This window comes from Cynoglossus semilaevis, chromosome 16, assembly GCF_000523025.1.
Source record: "Cynoglossus semilaevis isolate Cse_v1.0 chromosome 16, Cse_v1.0, whole genome shotgun sequence".
In the NCBI taxonomy this organism is placed as follows: Eukaryota; Metazoa; Chordata; class Actinopteri; order Pleuronectiformes; family Cynoglossidae; genus Cynoglossus; species Cynoglossus semilaevis.
In genome coordinates this window covers 10163829-10185603 of record NC_024322.1, presented here as the reverse complement: position 1 = coordinate 10185603, position 21775 = coordinate 10163829, and the positions used below count along the sequence as shown (strand labels likewise).

General features: G+C 41.1%; 1 protein-coding gene across 3 annotated transcripts in view; it reads right to left on the bottom strand.

Moving 5' to 3' along the window:
- The window catches only part of LOC103392052 (protein FAM126B), a 31811-nt gene continuing 10036 nt past the window's right edge, over nucleotides 1-21775 (bottom strand). For 2 of the 3 annotated variants that reach the window (XM_008328575.3, XM_008328576.3), the window contains exons 2-13: nucleotides 20845-20930; nucleotides 18108-18184; nucleotides 16840-16941; nucleotides 15214-15393; nucleotides 13378-13458; nucleotides 11321-11436; nucleotides 10533-10628; nucleotides 9735-9851; nucleotides 8149-8236; nucleotides 7271-7427; nucleotides 6474-6665; nucleotides 1-3497 (exon numbers count right to left, since the gene is read on the bottom strand). In XM_008328575.3, the coding sequence (XP_008326797.1) occupies nucleotides 2827-3497; nucleotides 6474-6665; nucleotides 7271-7427; nucleotides 8149-8236; nucleotides 9735-9851; nucleotides 10533-10628; nucleotides 11321-11436; nucleotides 13378-13458; nucleotides 15214-15393; nucleotides 16840-16941; nucleotides 18108-18158 (1851 nt within the window). In that variant the 5' untranslated portion in view covers nucleotides 18159-18184; nucleotides 20845-20930 and the 3' untranslated portion in view covers nucleotides 1-2826. The remainder of the gene's footprint in view (nucleotides 3498-6473; nucleotides 6666-7270; nucleotides 7428-8148; nucleotides 8237-9734; nucleotides 9852-10532; nucleotides 10629-11320; nucleotides 11437-13377; nucleotides 13459-15213; nucleotides 15394-16839; nucleotides 16942-18107; nucleotides 18185-20844; nucleotides 20931-21775) is intronic. The other variant, XM_008328577.3, reaches the window with a different exon arrangement.

Genomic DNA, 21775 nt, shown 5'->3' with positions numbered 1-21775 from the left:
AAACCCAGACACTGAGGTGATTTCCTCCAAGGTGGATGTACAGAAGCGTACAGACCTGCTGCTCATCTCAGTCAGCATCGCTCATATATTACTATCATCATGACAAGGTTTAAAAAAACAAACAAAAAACAAACAATCCAGCATTAAGGTGCCACTCCACTTACAACAAAGTACATCAAATGGTAACGAGGATGACAGCAGACAGAGCAGGTCAAAGTGTGTTCGTGTGTCGCTACACCTTAAACCCTGCTTCCTTCTCAGTCCAGTCCAGCAGGAGGAGGAAAGGGAGGAGAAGGAACCAAAGAGCTGGTGCTTAAAGCTCTTTGGTCTGACATATTTATAAAGCACATGTAGCACACAGAGCTCGGAGGAGCGCAGGAGCACGAGTGTGAGATTTTTAACATACCACCAAGTCACCAACACCAAGTCACCGTTGACTTTGAGCACAACACAGCAGTTGACACCTACAGCACACGGACACCTTTAACAGCAACGCTCAATAACAACAGCAGAAGTACAGTGCGCCGCACACGTAATGAGAAAGAAAGACAAAAAACGGGCAAAATAAAAGGCAAAGCGGCAACTAAGGGCAAATGGAGCCGTTTGTCCAAACATCTCACTTTTGGTGTCATAAATTAATTTCATTAAAAAAAAAAAAGACAAGTCAACCGAAAAGAAGGCATTTTAAATTAAGACACCCAAGCGAAACAAACATTTAAGATTATACATGTGTATTGGCACATCTGGCATAAACGTATTGGCCAAGTTACGCAGCTTAAAACCAGCTGTGCTCCACGGGGCGTTTCACATGCATACAAGCCATTCGGGTTAAAAAAAAAAAAAAAAAAAAAAATCACTCAGTCTGTGCAGGGGGCGCTCTATATATAAGTTGAGCTGAATGACCTGTGCTCAGGCTTTTGACAGCAGGCGGGATGCAACGTCATGCACGAACAGAAGTGCACCTTCAGACCATCACCACGTAAGAAAAAGGACCAGCAGAACATGGAGGTAAAATCATCATGTGGTTGTTTGAAAAAGACTGTCAGGTTCCAGTTCTGCAGCTTGAGTTCTGCGCCTGACGCTAGTCACGTGAAATGCAAGGACGCAGCGTCTTCATAAGCAAAAGCACAAGAAATGTCGATAGCTTTGAATAATCTACTGGTTCAAATATTGTTGCAATCTCAGTCCAGTAAATGTGTATTTTAAATGATATCCTGTTCAAAGTATTTTCTAAGTTCTTTTACACAGAGTGATTCATTCTCAACACACGTTTTCTGAGGGAGAATTAAGTTTCAATTTCAATATTATTACAATATTTCAATATGGTTATATTACACTGATTTTGTAATTACATTTTCTTATATTTTATAAAAAATAAACCTCGAGTTCCACTTTAGTTTAAATGAATATTTACTAATCGTTATTCAATTGTAATTTTTCAAAGGGGGTTATGATTTTCACCAGTTTTTTAAACCAAAATCAAGCAAAGCGTTAATGAATGTAAGTTTCTTAAGTATACTAGAAACAAAAAAAACATTTTTCTCCTCAACCGTAATAATGCCTTTAAGAATACATCCTGCTTCCGACTGTGTGAATGTAGCAGGTGGACACGCAATGAGGTAGAACTAAATGTTTCTCGAGCGTCCAATCAGAGAGCAGAGCGGGAGCCGACGTCACGGTTAAAGCAGACGTACAGTGGCTAAAATAAGCCTCCAGTGGGCAGCAGTTCAACTGACTAGACACAAGCACGGCCTCAGCACAGACTGAGACAAAAACGACACCAACAAGTGCTTTCATCTGAGCCGTGACACGGTTTTAAACCAGATTAACAATCCAGAATATCATACAGTGGCGACCCTCAGCTTCCTCGGCAAACTAGTCCAGTTAGTTCGATTTTAAATCAAGTATCAATTTTCTCTCGTAGCTGCACAGGAGTGATTTCTACAGTCCAGGAAAAAAAAAAAAAGAACACAAACGAGTATCAAATATCAGTTTGGTTTTCAACAATTAAAACAGTAGATTAAATCAGATCATTGAAATTAAACTTAAAAAATGAGGGGTGACCAAAACAAAATCCTAACAAGAAAACATACAATTTCTTTGGATTGTAATTAACCATTATTTAAAGAAATCTTGTCCACAAGACAGCACTTAAAAAAGGAAGATAATCAGCAAGAACGATTGCACATGAGCCCAAGAAAACCAGGGAAGGAAGGGAGGAAGAGAGGAAGGAAAAGAGGAAGGAAGAGAGAAAGGAAGGGAGGAAGGAAGGACAGAGGGAATGAAGAGACAACAGTTCAGACTCACTCCTCTCCACATGAACGACGGTGATTGTTATTGCTGATTCATGACGACTCCTTCAGTCAGGAACTACAGTCAGTGTGGACTCCTTATGACTTTTCTCTCCATGTTTTTACTGCGTTTCCATTTCAACGGCTTTTTTTTTTTTCCACTACACTGTAGTAACAGCAGGGGACAGTAAGGTTTTATCTACTACTTCACTCCTGGTGCACTTTCAGTAACTGCAGGCCACAATTATAAAATTTCTAGTTTAGGACTAACAGACACACACACACACACACACACACACACACGCACACAAACACGCACGCACACACACACACACACAGAGGCACGCACACACACAGAAGCACGCACACACACAGAAGCACGCACACATACACACACACACACACAGGTAATAGGTAGACTGTAGTTGAAGTAGTAGAGCTGTAAAGAGTCACAAGGAAAAACTGCATCGGGATGTGTGTGTGTTTTGTACTTTCTGCGTGTGTGTGTGTGTCTTTCATGGCCAAGAACTCCACATTACACCTGTGATATGATCTGCATGTTGAAGCTGGGCGAGCGAGACTGCTTGGTGAGGGGAGCTCCAGGGGACAGGAGCTTCTGCGCCTCCTCTGGCCTGATGAGGCACTCCTCTTGCAAGCTGATGGTGGAATGACGGTGGGCGCCCCCCACTGGAAGGTGTTCTTCCTCGTCTGCGATTCCTCCCAGCAGCTCCTCCTGCTCGTCCTTGCCTTCGTTCAGGTTCAGGCTCATAAAATCAAAGGACTTGCTGGAGGAGGTGCTGCCAGTCCGCACCAGTGTTCGCCCCACAGGGAAGCTCAGGTGCTTCCGTATGGGGCTCAGCTGGATGGCGTCCAGGGTGATGCTGGCTGGAGGCGACTGCTGCCTCTGGTGATGCCTCCTGGGAGGAGCCTGGGGTTCCGCAGATAAATGAGCCGGTTTTTCTGAGGATCTCTCCCGTTCTTTCTCCTTCTCCTTGTCCTTGTCCTTGTCCTTGTCCCGTGACAGTCGGGCTACGATGGCTTTCTTGATGCTGCTACTGCTGCTGTTCAGGCTGTCGCCCCTCGGCCCCACACTACCGCAGGCCTTGTTGCCGCTGGGCTGGCTGCTGTTGGAAGCTCCTGAGGAGAAACCCTCGTCTGGGTCGTTGATGTTAAAGGAATCATCTCCGCCACTCATGCCGTCCACATCTGAACAGGAACATGCCCCGAGAGAGAGAGAAAGACAGAAAGTCTTTAATATAAACACTGATCTGTGAAAAAATAAACAAACTGAAACCTTTTTTCCCCTCAAGTCAGCTTTAGTTATAGTTAATAAGAATAATTCACATTTTACTGCAAATGGTGAATGTAGAAGAGCTGCGAATAAGAATGCCTGAAGATGTGATTTGCAAGCTGATTCACCTAAATAAAATTTTTTGTTATTATTTGACTTGACCAGCTTTGATGGCTGGTAGGCCGGATTCTGCCTGCCGGCCACCACTTGGTAATCACTGGTGGCAAACTGGCCGTTCCTTTCAATAACAGTTTAAATTATTTTTTATTAATTAGTTTTGATAAAATTAAGGAATTCGAATAAAATTAAACATGACTCTTGTGCCAGAGGATACAATTAAGGCAACAGGGAATTTAACCTTCGCTACTCTGATTCACATGATTCTAAAATCTTACACACCAACCTTTAAGTAGTAAAATAAAACCAAAAGAAAAAAAAAAATCACAGCCTGGCAATTTGAAGCAATTAATCATCTAAGTCCTTTGTTCGTTTGAAAGCTGGAAAGGAAAGGAGAATAAATATAGTCAGGGAGGAGAAAAGAAGCATGTTATTTTCTCGCCAAATGTAGGGCGACGCTTGTAAAAGGAGGGGCAGAGAAACAACCATCTGTCTCTGTCATGCATGTCGGGACAAGCAGAAGTGGACGACAGGAAACCCGTGGGACTGACATGCACATGACATGGAGTAGAAGACACATGCTCCCCTGCCTGGTCCCTGACTTCTCCTGGTACTGTGGCCTGACCCTCACGTGCTCCGTCACATGACATCAAACCAGTAAATCTGTTTGGACCACTGAGGCGGGTCCAAATGCCCCGTCGGATCAATAGTGCACTAGTGGGAGTTGACACAGCACACAGGGCTGAGCCGACCAGTGTGCGGGACAATCCCGAGCCTCACAAACAACTGTGATTTAGAGGGTTTCGTATGTGTGTGTGTGTGTGTGTGTCTGTGTTTTAGCAACAACTGCGCAGACTAACTTCTAGTCAGCACGGAGAAACCCCTGTCCTTATTCTGTTATCTCTCATATCGAACTGGAACCATAACGAACGCCCCCTCCCCATCACAGTGTGCTTAAGTACACACTGTAAAAATGCTGGATCTAAAAATAAAACTGTTCTATTTCATTACTGGGGAACAGCACAAAGGCAGAACCACAAAGACTGATGTAACAAGTGACAAAAATGGATGTAATACCACGTCAGCTCTGGTGTAAGATGTTTTCAAAAATCCCATAGGGGTTTCCCCAATAATAATACAGCAGCCCTAGGCAAACTCTGACCCGTGGGCCAGTTACAGCCCGCTGGGCTTTTTAGTCCAGCCTGCCAAACACTGGTACAAGGTATGGTAAAGACTGATGTCAACCCTTCTGCTTCATGCATTACAACAAATCGCCAGCTATTTCTGTCGATGCCACTAAATGGCGGCAGACATCAAATGTGCCAAATTATTTTGCATTTAAATAAAACTCTATGGCCGAAAAAAAAAAACTTAATTCAATCAACAAACGTTTTACAACCTACTATACATTTGGTAAGAAAAAGTTGTATTAAGTAAAAAAAAAAACCAAGATGTCAATGAAAGACATGAAGAAGAGAGGATGGTTATGGACAAACACTGAACGTTATTAGTCAGAATCTGAACATTTGTCGTTTTAAGACCAAACATGGAAACAAACAAACAAACAAACAGGCAACAAGACAAAGTGGGCCTGGCAGGGGAACAGCTTCACTAGCAACGGTACTCATCTGCTGGTGGTCTCTGGCCTCGTTGTTTAAAATGTTAGTGTTCCAGGGTTTCATGTTGCAGCAGAAATTGTCAGAGTTTGGCGAAGCGTGCGCATGCATGATGGAAAGCTTGTTCCCACTCACTGAGCTAAATACAGGCAAAACAATACACGAAATATAATAGGGGCCGCGCGCTAAATTATAGATGCTATAAGACGCCACAAAGAGCTGCCATTGAGATTTCAGGTAGCAATAAAAAAGAAAACAAATAAAAAATAATATATATATATATACACATATATATATATTTGAGAACACCTGCTTGGGCACTGAATATGCTCAGTGAGTGACAAGGACAGGTAATGGAGATACAGTGTTCCCTCTCTATATCGTGGTTCTCCTTTCGCTCCCTCAGTACATCGCAGATTTTTTTTTTTGATCCGATCTTGCGAAATTTTCGCTATCGCAAAATACAGCAAATAAGTTTTGCTGGTAGCTTTGTTTACCTAGACAGGATCGTACACAGCATACTAATGGCTAATGCAATGTGAACTCGGTGTACTATTGGCTAATTGAACATGCTCTTCTGTTCCTCATGCTGATTGCTCATGCATCGTAGCAACTCTCAGCATCTCCCGTTGTCTGTCGGCCACTCCCTCGTTCACTTCGCTCTGCGTCGCCATTGATAACAGTGTGGGGCAGGTTCGTAAATATATACGTAAATAATATAATAACTACCTCGCCTCAACTTTGCGATTTTTCCCATTTTGCAGTGGGTCTTGGAACGCAACTACCGCGATAGGAGAGGGACCACTGTACAGTGATGAAAGCAGGATATGATGAGATAACTGTCCATGCAAAGTGGCCACCACCCACACTTCCTTCAAACCCAGAACTGGCGACCCATCCAATCCTTAGTTCAATGAAAGATAGCAGCGATGTAGTTGTAGGGGACTTAGTGGTTGGTTTATAGGATCACTCTGGATGAGTTAGTGTAGATTCTGGGGGAAGTGACAGGAAGGCCAAAACATGGAAAATGCACAGTTACGCCCCCTCAGGTTAAAGAGGAGCATGAAGAGAATGTATATGCAGAGCGCACGCATCCTCAAGACCCTCTCTGCCCTGCGCGTGCGCCCCTGCCCCTGCGTGTCCACCCCTGCCCCCTACCCTCCAGTGTGATGGGGGGAATGATGCTGCTGCTGCTGCTGTGGTGGCTGTGAGCGTGCTCTCTCCGGTCTTCTTTGGCTGCTGCGTCCCAGAGACTGTGGTGGTGGTGGAGGTGGTGGTGGTGGTGTTGAGCCAAGCTAGGTGGATTGATGGCGAGGCTCAACTCTGCTTCGGTTGAGTAGTCAAAACAATCTGGGAGTCAACAACACAGACGAGGAAAACGTGTTTCTTTAGAGGCAGCAGGCTTTAACCAATAGGGGTCTGATCATGGCCCCCTCCAGGCCAATGATGGATTACCAAAGTATATAAAAGAAAATATAATGAAATGTTCACTTTTTAAGTGAACTCCATCCATAACCCATTTACTGGGTATAATAGGATGAGCAGATTTTTAAAAAAAATTAAAATTAAATTGGAAACTTATGATAAACTGCACAGGACACAGACGAGATGCACAAAGAAAAGCATTAAATGGTACTGCAACACAGCGACTATATGATCACAGTTACGTATAATGGCGGACATGAAACACCATTAGGATAACACTAATGGTGTGATTGGTTTTTCCTTCTCTTTTCTTCCTTTTTTCCTTTGCCATGAGTCAACACTTGTAAAACAAACTCTATTTCTGTCTGCAGCTCCTTTCCTCTACCTGCTGCAAAAAGAAATTAATGAAACGTATTGCCATTCATACATTTTGCGGTCACATGACCAGCGATCTGTTCTGCTCCACTTCTGTGAGTTGATCTGAAACAAAAGACTTTCTTTTTCTGCTTTTTCTTTTTTTTTTGTCTTACCCTCTCTCCTCCAGCGGTGGCGCCGTATGGAAGCGGTGGTGATGGCTGAGATAGAGATGCGACTGACGGTGGGCGTCACTTCCACCTGAAGCACCTTGCGCCCCTGTGGCTCAGTGGGAGCATTGTCTGGCAGCGAGTTCCTCATGGCGTTGCCCAACTGGACATGACATACGACACATATGAAGGCAGATCAATGCAGAGAAGGGAATATTAAGGAAAAGTTTTGATCTGAAAATGGTTAAAGACTTTATAAATTACCCTCGTTTACACCTTATCCCAGGAGAAAGTAAAATGCTGAAGATCTATGAGTATCACAGTAGTTTCAAGATAATACAGCAAGTCTACTCCTATAGGTCAAAAGCTGCATTACATGAAGCTCATTGGCTGCTTTGTAATTTATATTACAAAATTAAACATTTATATCACAAAAAATAATAAAATGTGTCTACATTATATACATTTAATATATATACTGTATAAATACAGTATATATATTATTATATACAAAAATGTACATTACAAAAATATAAATATTTATAATATATATTACAAAGTAAAAAAAAAAAACACTAATAAGCGTTCATCATATTAAGTTTTATAGGTAAGCAAAATGGACCTAAGGCTGCAGAGCACGTACCAATTATGTCAAGAAAAACTAATTGCTAAAAATCTTATTTGAAATGCAATCTATAATAACCCCACTCAAAAAGGCCGTGTTTGAGAAGCAAAATATAAATATAAGAAATAAAAAAAAATGATACCCAAGCATACTGTTGTATTTATGTTTCATTTTGATTCAACACTTAGTGAAGCTGTGATAATGTAGTTGTAAATGTGGCTGTAATTAAACACCATGCACCCCAGGCTCGAGGTCTTACCAGGATAGGCTGGGAGTACAGCTCCAGCTGAGCTCTGTATAGAATGTCCTCCAGAGCTTCCCGCCCCATCTCCCACTCCCCATTGTATCTGGAAATCACAGCAGGACACATATATTCACGTCACATTGGCATGTAAGAAGTCATGTAAGGCTCTGCGTGAACAGGAGCTGTTGACAAGCTGCCTTGATTTCTGGGTCACGTCCCCAACAACTGTAGCCAGGATGAAGAAAAGGTTATAAGTAGAAACCCAAATAAATAGTTTTTTCATTAATGCTCCTTTTTTGGTCCTTAATGTGATGAATGAATCAAGTGAGGGATAAAAACCATGTATTGAAAATGCACCAGAGAATAAAACACTGTTGTATAATTATGGATTGAAAATGCACCAGAGAATAAAACACGTATAATTATGCCAGTTATTTAACTTACCGTGAGTGAAACAATCATGAAGACTAACCAGATTTAGTCAAAGAGATAAGGGAATAACTGGAAAAATGATTAATTAATAATTAAAGAAAAAACGAGAACAAAGACACGTGGCTGGACGCTCTTTGATCTCTCCTCACAAATGCAACAATGACACAACCCAAGACCAAAGCCTTTCGTTCCTTTTAGTCTCGAGATGAAAAGACTGTTTTGAATAATCTGATAAAAACAGGTGCTCTGATCTCACCAAATCCTTACATCATGTTCCAAACCTGAAACAGGAAATAGAACTAAAAGGGATGATACGAACTGAGCACCTCTTTACTTCACCTGGGGCCATAATATCCTGAATCTTAAGTGAATCCATGTCAAGTGCGGAGCTTCGTACTGAAGAATGGAGCTCTGGATTAATGCGAGTCCGCCCTTCACACTAGACTTCTCAGGTGCATACAACATTTCCACCGCTATGATCTACAGCAGTCATCACCAAATGACGGCCCGTGGGCTGAATCCGCCCGCTGGATTCCAAAAATAATACAACATAATATAATAATGTTAGACGAGTGTCCGGCCCCCATGGTGTCTAGACCTCCAACAAATACTGTACAGTTGGTGACCCCTGACCTATACTAAAACACTAATATTCCACCCTCACACCTCGAAGCACTGCCGGTGATTTTTTGCCTTTATTTGTCACCTCGAAGCACTGTCGGTGATTTTTTGCCTTTATTTGTTTTGTTTTTTTTCTTTTCTAGCAGCTCTGAGTGTTTCCATCTTCTTAATGCTGCAGTGTAACCTCAGGGGGGTGATGATGCAGTATGCACATTCATTCCGTCCCACTCTCCTTACTACAGAATCCATAACAGTAGTGATTCTAGTCGGTGCAGCATCAGGGGATCCATCTCTGACGATGAGCTGTCATCAAGGAGCCATAATCAGCTTTACAACCGCCGTCCTCACGGGGGAATGACATCATCTGCGTCCACATTACACTCCTGATGTGTATCGGTCTGTGCAGGGAGGCCCTATCTGTATTTTAAATGTATTCTTGTATTGCAGATTTTTCGCTCTATCGCGGGTTTTTGCGGTATATAAAATATTTTAAATTTCCAATATTGTCGTTACAACATGATAAATTAAGCATTTTCTGGTCTACTTACATGGCATGATACACAGCAGTTAGCATCTGGACCATGAACTCTGGGTCCAGGAGCACACGGTTGCAGGGTTCTCTCCACAGCTTCTGCTGCTGCCGAGGGAAGCCACAAATGCACAACCTGTGGCGAGAACGCAGTGGGACACACAAGGTTCACAAAGTCAAAACAAGAGGAAATTACAAGACAAAACCTTTATCATTTTCTTTTTAATTCTGTGCCAACTTAGGAAGTATGTGAGATCACAGATGAGATAGAGAACAAATAAAGGCAAGATAAATGACTGCTGGAGGAACAATGATGAAACACAGCAAACGCTCGGAAAAGGAAGTCGAAGTTTAACTCCTTTGCAGTCGGAGGTCTGGTCAGATCAGACGGCGGAGAGTTCACGTTCAGAGCATTGTTCCACGTACAATGGAGATCTCACAGTAGAACGTCTGTCTAGACTGAGCTTCCACAGTACGATGTGTCTGTTACGTCTTCATATCCTGAACTGTCCACATCCTTAAGCTGAACAAAATCACTGGGCGGTGGAGTCAGTCAGCACACAGCGTCGTATTGTGTATTTCTCTTCAATCCTTTCTCGTCAGACGGTTCCAAGCAAACACAAGGCGATGACAGGCAGCCACCTGACTGACCTTCAGTGAAATCACACACAACTCTTCCAGGTAGGAGATCAGTTGGTGTGGAGGTGAGTGTACAGCAGCAGGACAACGGTGATTTAATCCTCATTCCAGGAAGTTAACAGTGTGAGATGAGGGAAGGACTGAGGAGGACACCCATAACCACAAACGTCTCTCTTACCGTGAGCTCATCCTGCAGACGGACTGGTAGGAAGACAGGGGCATGTAGACCACAGCAGAGTTGTAGCACAGCATTAGGAAACACAGCACCTCAAACCTGCAGCGACCATAATCAGAAAGAAAAAAAAATACTGAGAAACTAATTCAGATTAGTTTTAACAGATCATTAATAATGAGAATTAAGGTGATTTATAAAGGAATATATGGCCTGAGTTTTTTGTTGATAATACGCTGATTAATTTTGCTCAGAACCAGAAACGAGGAAACTCTGTCTGTGAATAAGTAAATGACGGACAGGCAGAAGGGCAACCTCATCGACTGCATCTATCGAGGATCCTGAGGCATCTCTGCAGCCGTGCCATCTCCGTGCCTTGAATTTGAAATTTTGAGGGTGGGCTCAAGCAAAATACACTCAGTATAAAGTCTGACTGGAAGAGATCTAGCAGCAAGGTAGAACAAATGCTATTGTTATTTAAAAAAAAACAACTTTCTTTTGTCCTAATACTTCAATCTCTAGACCACAGGTGTCAAACATAAGGCCCGGGGGCCAAAACCAGCCCTCTTGGGTTTTAAATCCGGCCTGCGGTGTTAAATATGAATAAATAATAATAATAATAATAATATCTAATAATCTTGTTTTTATTATAGTCTAACTAGTTGTAGTAGTTGTATGCGGCCCGTGGGTCAAAATGAGTTTGACACCTCTGTTGTAGACGAAGCAAACTTATCTCTTGATGTATGATGAAATGATGGACTTCCAGTAAACAGCTGGCTGAGCTGCAGCAGTACCTGTTCTGGGCTGTGAAGGTCTCTCTCTGAGGGTGGAGGCCACTGTACACCACCCGAATCAGGTCGTGTTGGCAGAGGGCTCCCTCCGTCAGTGCTATGGACCCCAGACTAGAAGGCTAAACACACACACACACGCACACACACTTAATTAAACACTTGTTGGCTCTTAATAACCTGTCACTGTTCTGTTGGCACTGAAGTCATTGAAGGCCACGCAGGTGCTAACGAGTTGAGGTGCCCTTCAAATTATTAACTGACTCACAGAGACTGTGCTTTAGAAAAAGGAACTGTTGTAGGTGTGTTTACATTTCACTGCAGTGAAATCAGATTAGACTTCAGGCCTTAGGCCTTTGACTCTCGGAGTCTAACAGTCTGAGAATTTATAAAATGATTCCATTTTCACGAAGACTTCTACTATCTTCTCACTACCTCAAGTGCAGTAACTTCTGCAAGCTATTGGTGACAGTTGGATTGTCTTCTGGGTTTTAATCCCTAACAATCCCATCTATTCCAATCCAATTAAGGATTAAACACATAAGCAAAAGCAACATCTTGTATTTATTGAGCCATGTGTGGGTTTTTTTTTTTTGACAATGAAATGTCATCAAACTGATCACTTTGATCACAACTTCCTGTTCTTAAGGCACGTTATAAACCCTTCTTTGATCACAACTTCCTTTTCTTAAGGCACGTTATAAACCCTCCCTCATCAAAAAGCTCTAAAATTAGTGTAGTGGTGAGCGGACCCCAGTAGTGGAGCATGGAACTTTTGTGCCACTGTGTAGAAACTGTCTACATTTGTAACTGAATTTCTTTTGTCCAGTGAGAATAACAGTTATAATACATATATTATCATGGCTATTACTTCTTCAACCTCTCTTAAAACATAGAACAAGGTTCAAAACTTATAAAAGACATGGTGTGTACTTTTGTTCTGTTGTCTTCTTAACGTTTTATTGAAGGACTAATTGTAGAGGAAGGGCAGAGTCGTTCATTCACTGAAAGGCTGACTTGAGTTTATGATAATGCCGGAGGCGTGGCGATAAAGTCATGTGAAGTGCAGAGCTGCTGTGTGAGAATGAAAAGCTCTGCATGTTCAAGCACGTGTGCACGCACCCTCAGCACAGCTCCTCCTCTGCCTCCCTGCTTTCTTTCTCTCTTTCAGAGTGAGGGGGAGACTCTCTGGGGCTGGTAATTACTGCGATAAATCGCCCACAGCACACGAGTCTCATCAATACTCACCAACACACCGAGAGCGGCAGCCACTGAGGGTCATCGTACTATATAAAAATATATTGCACTGCCTTGGTATCAGGATAAAAAGGCCAACAGGACAAACTAGCTCTGTGTGAACTCTAAATAATCTAAGGTTAGCATGTCTGGTGAATTTGAACCTAACACAATTCCCAGCCCTGTGGTTGTCCAATGGGGATGGGAATATCCCCATTGGACAACCACATCTATCACTATCATACCTCAAACACCTTCTGCCGTAGAAGAGTTCATTTCCATTGTATATGGACAACGTTCTTCTAGTTTAGATGTTGTCATGCCGGAAGCGCCCCCCACTTTGAGAACGGTGTTTTAAATCATCACTACCTTCCCTCCTTTTCTGACAGCTGGTTGTGTTAAATATGTGGTTTGTCTGTCTAACCCGCTGTGACAATCACTAAGACCATTCTGGTATTGGTACTGATGTGACTTCTGTTCATTTGAGTATTCTTGGCTCGTACACAGCTCTCACACATTAACCTTACACTTATATAATAAAAATATTACCCTATCTTCCACTCCATCACATGCTCTGGTCTAAACATTCAAAGTATGCCGACACCTTCGTACACATACGTGGAGAAGCCTTAGAGGCAACGTTAAAGAAATGGACCCTTTGTGAGTGTTGGACACTGAGGAGTTGTTATACGTTAAATAGAAGTTTAAAGCAAGAAGAAGGAAGAGGCTGTACAATGTGCTAAAATAAATGATAGTACACAGTAGGTTTCATTCAGAGGGCAGGCCTGGTGAGAACTATTGACTGATGGAACAGAAAGAGTTTTTACCTCGTGATATATTGATGGTTTGGACAGCGATGGAATTGTAAAGGACAGGAGTTTGCTGTTGCCATCTTTGTCCACAATTTCCTGCAACATAAAAGTGAGACAAAATTCTGTGACACTGTGGGGAAGAGAAACAAGCAGTTGTGTACAAAAAAGACAATTTATAATTCTAATCTAAGTCCAATGAAATTCTTCTCCCTGGGTCAGCTGGAACATTTACTGGCACACAGTACAACCCAATGTCATGGTCCATGCTGGCATGCGTTATTGACTGTGATCACTCTAAAGTCAGGCCATTTGCGGAAATGGCAATGCAATGGAAAATAAAGTATGTGTAATGAGCCGAGCGTCCCCACCAGTCACACTCGATAGAATAACCACGTGTTTTTAATGCTTTAGCCCTTATTAGCTCATTGGAAACACTCGTTATTCCCTCTTCTCTGCACTGTAAACCAATTACAAGCAGCTGAATGGATTTTTTTCAACAAACCAACTGTATCTACTCGGTGGCGGGCTGGTAGACATCGTTGACCGACTCTGTCCAACAGAAATAGCGACAAATGCTATGCACAAAAAAACATTTCTTAGACCTATCACTACAATACTTGTCAGAAGTGGAAGGAGTTTCTAAATCCCAAAGTGGGTAATGCACTGTAAAGAAGGGAAACCAATGTAAAACAGATGGACAAAATCACTACGTTGTCTACTGACTGATGAAAAGAGAGGCCGAAAGTGATTCTTTTCTTCCATCCAAGTGTCGGTGATTTTGAAAATGCGGTGCTTGAGAGGCTTTTATAACACACTTCCTCTGATATTCGGTCCAAGCCTTGTCCTGCCCTTTAAAGGCAGCAGTATATCTCTGAATATCTGATGTGGCTGTTGAGAGCAAAAGCTGTTTATCAGAGCAGTCAGCACTTTACAGAGGCCTACGATCATATTCAGTGTGCATGTGTGTGTGTGGTGGTAGAAAGCCTAAATTATGCATAGATATACCTTTAGCTGTGCCAGATCACATGGTGCTCTTTCTATTGATATCTACAGCTCTTAGCTTGTTCCCCCAAGGGTGTTTCCTCATGATGCAATCCATCCCTTGTCTTAGCCATTAACTGGGCTTTTCCCTCCAGATCGTTTTTCTTGTCAACACTCACTCAAGCAGCCTCACTGAAGCTCCACCTGTGTCTGTTTTTTTTTTTTACAAACATGGCTTTAAAGAGTTAGAGCTAGTGATTATTTTTAAAGGACTGTAAAACTGACCAAAGTTTGCTTAAACCTTAGAAGAAATATATGCTTTTAACAGTGAATGTCCCGGGGTTAAAGACTGGGCTCCAGGTGTCGAGTCTTGAACAAGGTCGGACACGTCGCTAAATCTAAAGATAAAGTCGACTGAGAACTAGGAACTGAAGAGCTGCTCTGAGGTAACATGCAATATGGTTGGTCGGTAGTGTCACACGGGGGCGCTGCACTGACTGGAAGCACAGAAACAATGTGTTTTAATACTTCCAGTTCCATGCACATATACTTTAAATCCATTTGTCGTCTTTCACAATGCACAGATGAGCATGGAGGACAGAGAATTTTCCAGGATAACTCATGTGTTTTTCTATTTTTCCATATGTTCCATGACTGGAAAATCAGTCATCTGTTTTTAAGTTTTTCCTTAAACGACGCATGGGAAACAAAACGCTCCTTACGTAGACAGTTTTCAAACCTTGAATGAAAGCCTTTGTTATTGTGTTGTTTGGTGGTATAATATGACTAAAGTGTCCTTGATTTTACCTAAAGTATCTCATAACAAACCTATGCCAAGTCACCAATTAAAAAAAAAAAGACTCCACTCACCAGATTATAGATTCCTAAAAGAAGCGCCTCGATGCAGCCATTGCTCTGGCGATCCCTGCTGGCCGTTACACGCAGATAAACCCACACCAGCTCAGGCAGGAACTGCAGAGTGAAACGTCTCAGGCGGTCTTCAGAGCTCCGGTACAGCTCAAACAGCTGGTGGCAGACAGGCTCCAGCAGCTGCACCAGAAGACAGACGATGATGTTAATTAGTTTAATACAGTACTTCTCAAATAGTGGGGCGGGCACCCCTGGGGGGGCGTGTTGAGGTGCCAGATGGGACGTGAGGGACTTCCAATGGAATATGGCATGCTGGACGTAAGTGTACCACTGCTGTAATGCTTGAATGATAACAAGCCTCCAGTCACTAGGTGGCAGCAACTCATACACTGGTTTGTACAGATAAAAAATCATGTTATCATGTTATGTTATCAGGTTCTTAATAGTATTTCAATTCAGGGGGATGTGAGTCGGGGGGGCGAGGGGGCATGACTGAAAATAATTAAGAAGCACTGGTTTAATAGAACATGAGGCTAGTGATGGAATCGTTTTTTTAATAATACTAATTAGAGCATTTTAAAATCTAAAATCACAGATTGATCAACCTGGAGTTACACTGCAATCAAAGAAATATGGTTCAGCAAAATAGAGAATGAAGATATGTATTACCCTGATAATGAAGTGTTTCATTGATTTACAGTACCATACTGGAACCTGTCTAAGCGAAGAATCTACATCAGAGATCTTATTTCAAAACAATGAATGGACTCCATCCATAATGATAGGAGGGACTGGAAAGCCTTGTTGCGGCTGCTCAGTAGTGGGAGGTGTTTGGGAGCAGAGGGGATAAATCACTACAATAAAGTCTGCTCAGATGTATTCTCAGTGGAGCCAGCCCAGTCAATGTGTTTATTCTGCCCAGACTCTAGTGTGTGTGCCGTAACTGACCTGAAATCAGACGTAACTCATTAATAAACCTCGGCTCGGAGTTTGACCCTTTGTGTAAATCAGTGGGAAAACCGATCGACCCGAACGCAAAACATTAAAGTCCACGCACCGCAAATCCAATAACTGATGGTATTTGACAACCCATAGTTGTTCAATAGCACAGTTGGACCAGACAGGAAAGGAGGAAACAATTACATACATATATAAGGGGGCATGACTATATATATACACACACATATATATATAAATAGATATACATACATATATATATACATATATACATACACATATACATATATATACATATACACACATATACATATATACATACATATATACATATATATATATACATATTTTTTATTTATGTATTTTTAAGGGATTACGTTTTGTAGACTAACTAGAGTTTTTGTGTTTAAATTTCAGGTCTGTTTCCCCAGTGTGGGCTGCAGATAGTCAGTCTGTGTGAGAGAGCTGCAGAACACTGTGTGCCAAAGCACAGGTTATATGAGTGGCACTTTTGCCCGTCTATGACACTCTCCCACAGATCTGCGTGCTTGTGTTTGAGTGTGCACGTGTACTGTGTGCAGACCTGGCTGTGAGGTTCACATCATGTGTCGTGTGCATGAGTCATGAGCAGCACACTGAGCTGAATTATGCGTGTGCCCTCTGCCTCACCTCATTGTTGGGGTCCTGAATAACTCTGTAGAGCGCCGGCACCAGGGACTTCTTTAGATGAAGGCTGCCGGCATAGCTGGGGATGTGGGTTTCTGGTAGAGACTGGAGCCAAAACAGGACGACAAGATGACTCAGATTTTTTTTTACTGAAATCACTGATGAACATTTTTTTCTTTCTTTGCTTACCTCCCCATTAAAACCTACCCAAAAACAATAAAACAAATCAATTTTTTTTTATTTGATTGCATAGCTTTAGGCGTCAGTTAGGGCAATGCACATTTTTTTAAAATCTCCGTCAGTTAGGGCAATGCACATTTTTTTTAAATCTCTTAAATAAATTATATTTACAACCGAAATACATCTGCTCTAGACTATCATGATGACATAATCAGTGAGACATGCTCACAAAGCATTAGCAAGGCCATTTTAAGGACAGCACACAGTGTTCCATGAGTCACAGCAGTCCAGGTATTTCTTTCGCTGGTCAGTACACAGTCAGTATTTCTCCCCTTCAGTCACGTACCTACGTGTTTTGCACATCCTGTATTTCTTCCTCTTGTTTCGTCTAGTTTTGTCTTTGTCTCTGTCGTTGTATTCCCTTCATCTTTTTTTCCTCTTTTAATAATTGACCATCTCAAATGTGAGGACATTAAAGAGTCAAAGGCCAAGACAGCCTTGAACAGTAATTGCTAATGCAGTACAATGGATACTGCTGCATAGTTTTTGGGCCAAGTCTCATCTTGCACCTTTATTTTGTATTGTTTTTCAACTGAGAGATTTCAGATGAGGAAACTAAGGAATTTGATAATCTTGGTATAAGTCATATATATATATATCTATATCTATAGCTATATATATATATACATATATACATATATACACACATATATATATAAATATACAGTATATAGGTACAACTTTATAATCCATGTACACAGCACTGCTTATTTTCCGACAGTTTTCCGACAGTGTGCAGTTTAAAGGGAAGCATGCCCACTAGGACCTGCGTGGAAACTAAAAGATTAGCGACTTGTGAATAACATCTTTATGTAAACCCTATAAATACTTCACAGGATTTACCAGCAACAAGTAGCCTTTGACACAAATACTGAGAGAGACTATTTGATGATTTTTTTTTTTTTAATTCATCATTTTTTCCCCCCTTGCACTGTGTGGTTTCTCCAAAACAAAACAAACAAGATGTCAGCGTCTAGGCAAAGACGGAGCAAAGACAAAAATAAAAGCAGGAACAAGGGAGAAGCCTTTACCTTGAATTCTAAGAGCCATTCTTCTACAACACCGCGCTCTGAACCCAGCATCTTCCTCAGAGACCCCAGCTGGACGCCTGGTGGAGAAAGAAACACACACACAGTGAGCAGAGATGGATATTTATAGATTTAAAAAAAACAACAGAGAGATGAGAATAATTAATAATACCAGCTTTATGGAGGATGCAGAGTTAATTAAAAACTATAATATTACATTGGAACAGTATAAAAAGTGAGAAAGTCACACAGGGACAACACTAATTACACTGTCAACCATATCCAAGACAGAATTTACTCTCTGCTATTGCAGCGCCGGTCTAGATCACAGTATACAGAAGAAGAACTAGCAGCGACTCAAAGTCTGAAACGTTAAGTGGTTGATCCACTGAATAAATCCTAATCCCTAATCCTGTCAATTCCAAACCTCAGTAAGACCCACTGTGTTTCTCAGGTGCTGTTGCATTGAAACAGAGAAAACTGAAGCCAAAAAGGAAGTTTAAATCAAACAGGTTTGCAAACATTCATTTGTAAATGTCGGTATGGTTTTAATGAATGTTAAACTTTTATCAGCCAATCAGAGCGAAGAAAAAAGGGTTAACAGTGTAATATTGTTTGTTAAAAAGAAAAGGAACAATTACATGTCAGTCACATGTATCAGTCTAACAGTCCTGTTTCCAACCGGCTTCTCTGCCTGGTCTAGACACCAACAGTCTAAGTTTTTTTTTTTAATCAGACACCTTAAAGGTTAAAAGGTTGGAAATGTAAGAATATTAGTGGTATTATTTTAGCCTAGCCAAGCCTTGGTAGTATATGTCTGGATAAAAGACTTATTTTAGATCTCATTTTACATTTAACTTTTTCCAATAATGTAGGTGTGAAGTTCAATATTTGTGTTCCACTTTGTCTCATCTAAACATCGGAACATGTCACACCACGGTTGGGGGTGTACAGCTTTACATAACAGTGTAGCTCTGTCCCTTATTTAGGCAGTGGTCCAAGGCAATATTTATGTACAAGAGCCACGTTTGAGACAAAAACAAGTATGAGCCAAATATTCTTACAGTCTATTAACACTGAAATATTTTACCCTGATATATGGTTCTCTCTCTTTTTATTACAGTATTGTCCTCCCACAGCAAACACCTTGTTGTTAATTAGCTCAACACAGTTCCTTCTAGGTCATGGGTTTGCAAACTTTCCGACATGTGCAAGTTACCGGAACTGAGGTTAAACCACTGAGCAGAAGTAAAAAAAGAAAAAAAAAAGAAGAAAACGCTCATGTTGTTAGATTCAACAACTACCGTTTCTGGGAGGGTCACAAACAGTTCCTTTTGGAACGCAACCAAACAATAATAAAGTGTGTACATGTGCACATTCCTCATGCCGTCTCTCCCACAGTGAGACACAGTGTTGACACGCCTCACTCCACCTCACTTCGTTCTCACAGATAACAACAGGGATCTGTACAAGCGCCAAGGAATCTGGATATATATGTGGCATTGAACGTACATCCATGTATGCATACAGAATACTGTATATATGTTCATGTACTACACACAAACACATACATATATATACATATATACAAACACATATATACACATATACATATATATATAAACACATATGTACATATATACACACACATATATATACATATATATATTTTAACAATTTCCAGTTTATTTCGATTTGAAGCTACAATGTTTTTGCAATATCACAGTTGTCTTAAAACTCTTAGTCTTTTCCAACTGGATGTTTAAACAATATGCATTCCCTAACACTGAGAGCCCAGTGTACATTCCTGAGATAATCCTGGGAGATTAAAGACAGACGGACAATGTAAAAACAACAACCTTGGCTGCGAATGAAGCAAAGGAGTGGAAAAGGACACCTCAGTATTATTATCAAATCTAGCACCAAGAGTATAATGCTTTTACATTGGCACAAATATCCCGCAGAAGACTCAGGATTTCTGACAATTCACATCATGATGGAGCCAATTTGAGTGATTTTGTGTTTTGGAATTTTCAGAACAGGCAGTAACAGTTTTTAGATCACAGTTATCCATTGTTTTCTTTAAGGATTTTTTGTGACATGTTATACTGCAGATGGTAACTTGAAAATTGATTTTAGAGTTAATTTAGTAATATTTTCTTATCTTTAATGACAAACAGCCGTTGCTTTTATCTGAGTTTTTGTCAAAATATAATTAATTGTCATTTTTTAACAGTTGTTTTATATATTATTATTACTATTATATATGAGTAGAGTGGTCACACTGTGTCTTTGCACTGTTTTTGATTGAAGCAACAAATATACTTCAACATGTTCAGTAGCTCCTCACATGGTGCAGTTGTGGAAATAAATACGGAAATTTAACGTTCTAGAACCCCCCTCATGAGCAGATTATGATCTGAGGGAGAGAGTGAGTGAGATATTCGTCTTCAACACACAATCAGTGTGAAATGAAGGGCACCGCTCTGTAAGCTGTTCAGCTCCTCACAAAAGGCTGACTCATTAACTTCCTTCCACTTGTCAAACTGTCACAGATTTACTAAAGTGAAATTCGCCAAGAAAAGGCTTATCAGTAACCATGGAAACTGCAGTCCAATTGCTTCAGACTTCAACCAAGTTTAGACAAGAGACAAAAGCAGGTACTATGGAGTTAAAATAGTTGTGAGCTGTTAATGAGTATCACAAAATGTGAGGGAGTTGGTCAGTTCAGTGTCCTTACCTCACTGTCCCAGAATTCAGATCTCCACTGGGAGAGGTGAATGGTTGTCCGCTTTGTCACACATTTGTCTCTCACTGAGAGTTCACCTGCAACGCAAGGCAAAAACAGAATCAGTTAGAGATGGACATACAAACATCCAAGCAACATCACTGTATCAAAGTTTCATCAGGATAATTCCCATCGTGGGTATCGTTCTTCTAAGGTTACACTTTGTTATGGGTATCGTTCTTCTAAGGTTACACTTATATCTAATATAATACTAATATCAAAGATTAGTCAGAAGTCCAGGACCAAGCACTGTGGACACTGCTCTGATCCGTCCAAGCATCTCTGAGTGATGGGAACAAGATACTTAAATTCCACTACTTCGGGGCAACAGAGTTCCCATTTCACTAATGAGAACTAATGTTTGGGACATAGAGGTGCTGATCCTCATCGTGACTGCTTCACACTCAGTAATGGTCAAGCCAAGTGCAAGTTGAAGATCAGTGTTCAATAATGGGAACAGGGCCACATCATCTGCAAGAATCAGTAATGGTATTCTAAACTCCCTGAACCTGACATTCTCTGCCACACAGCTTTGCCAAGAAATTCTGTCTGTAATGGTTATGGACTGAGCCGGTGATAAAATGGCAGCCCTCTATTAGTCCAACACAGTACAGACTGCATTTGGGACATCGCAAATCAAATTCTGGATTTGACACTACAAAGATTAAATTGCAAAATTAGTCAAAAAATAAAATCCTTTAATTGCCAGAGAAACCAACCTCCAAGGCAACTCACTGATGTCCTGTCTTTTTTTGGCAATATCTCAGTATGCAGGAAAGGCAACTAAACACACACACACACACGGTTGTTAGCTCTCAGTTAATTTTGAGTTTTAACATTTGTCGTTGCACATCAGAAAACACCAACATAACCATAGCTCATG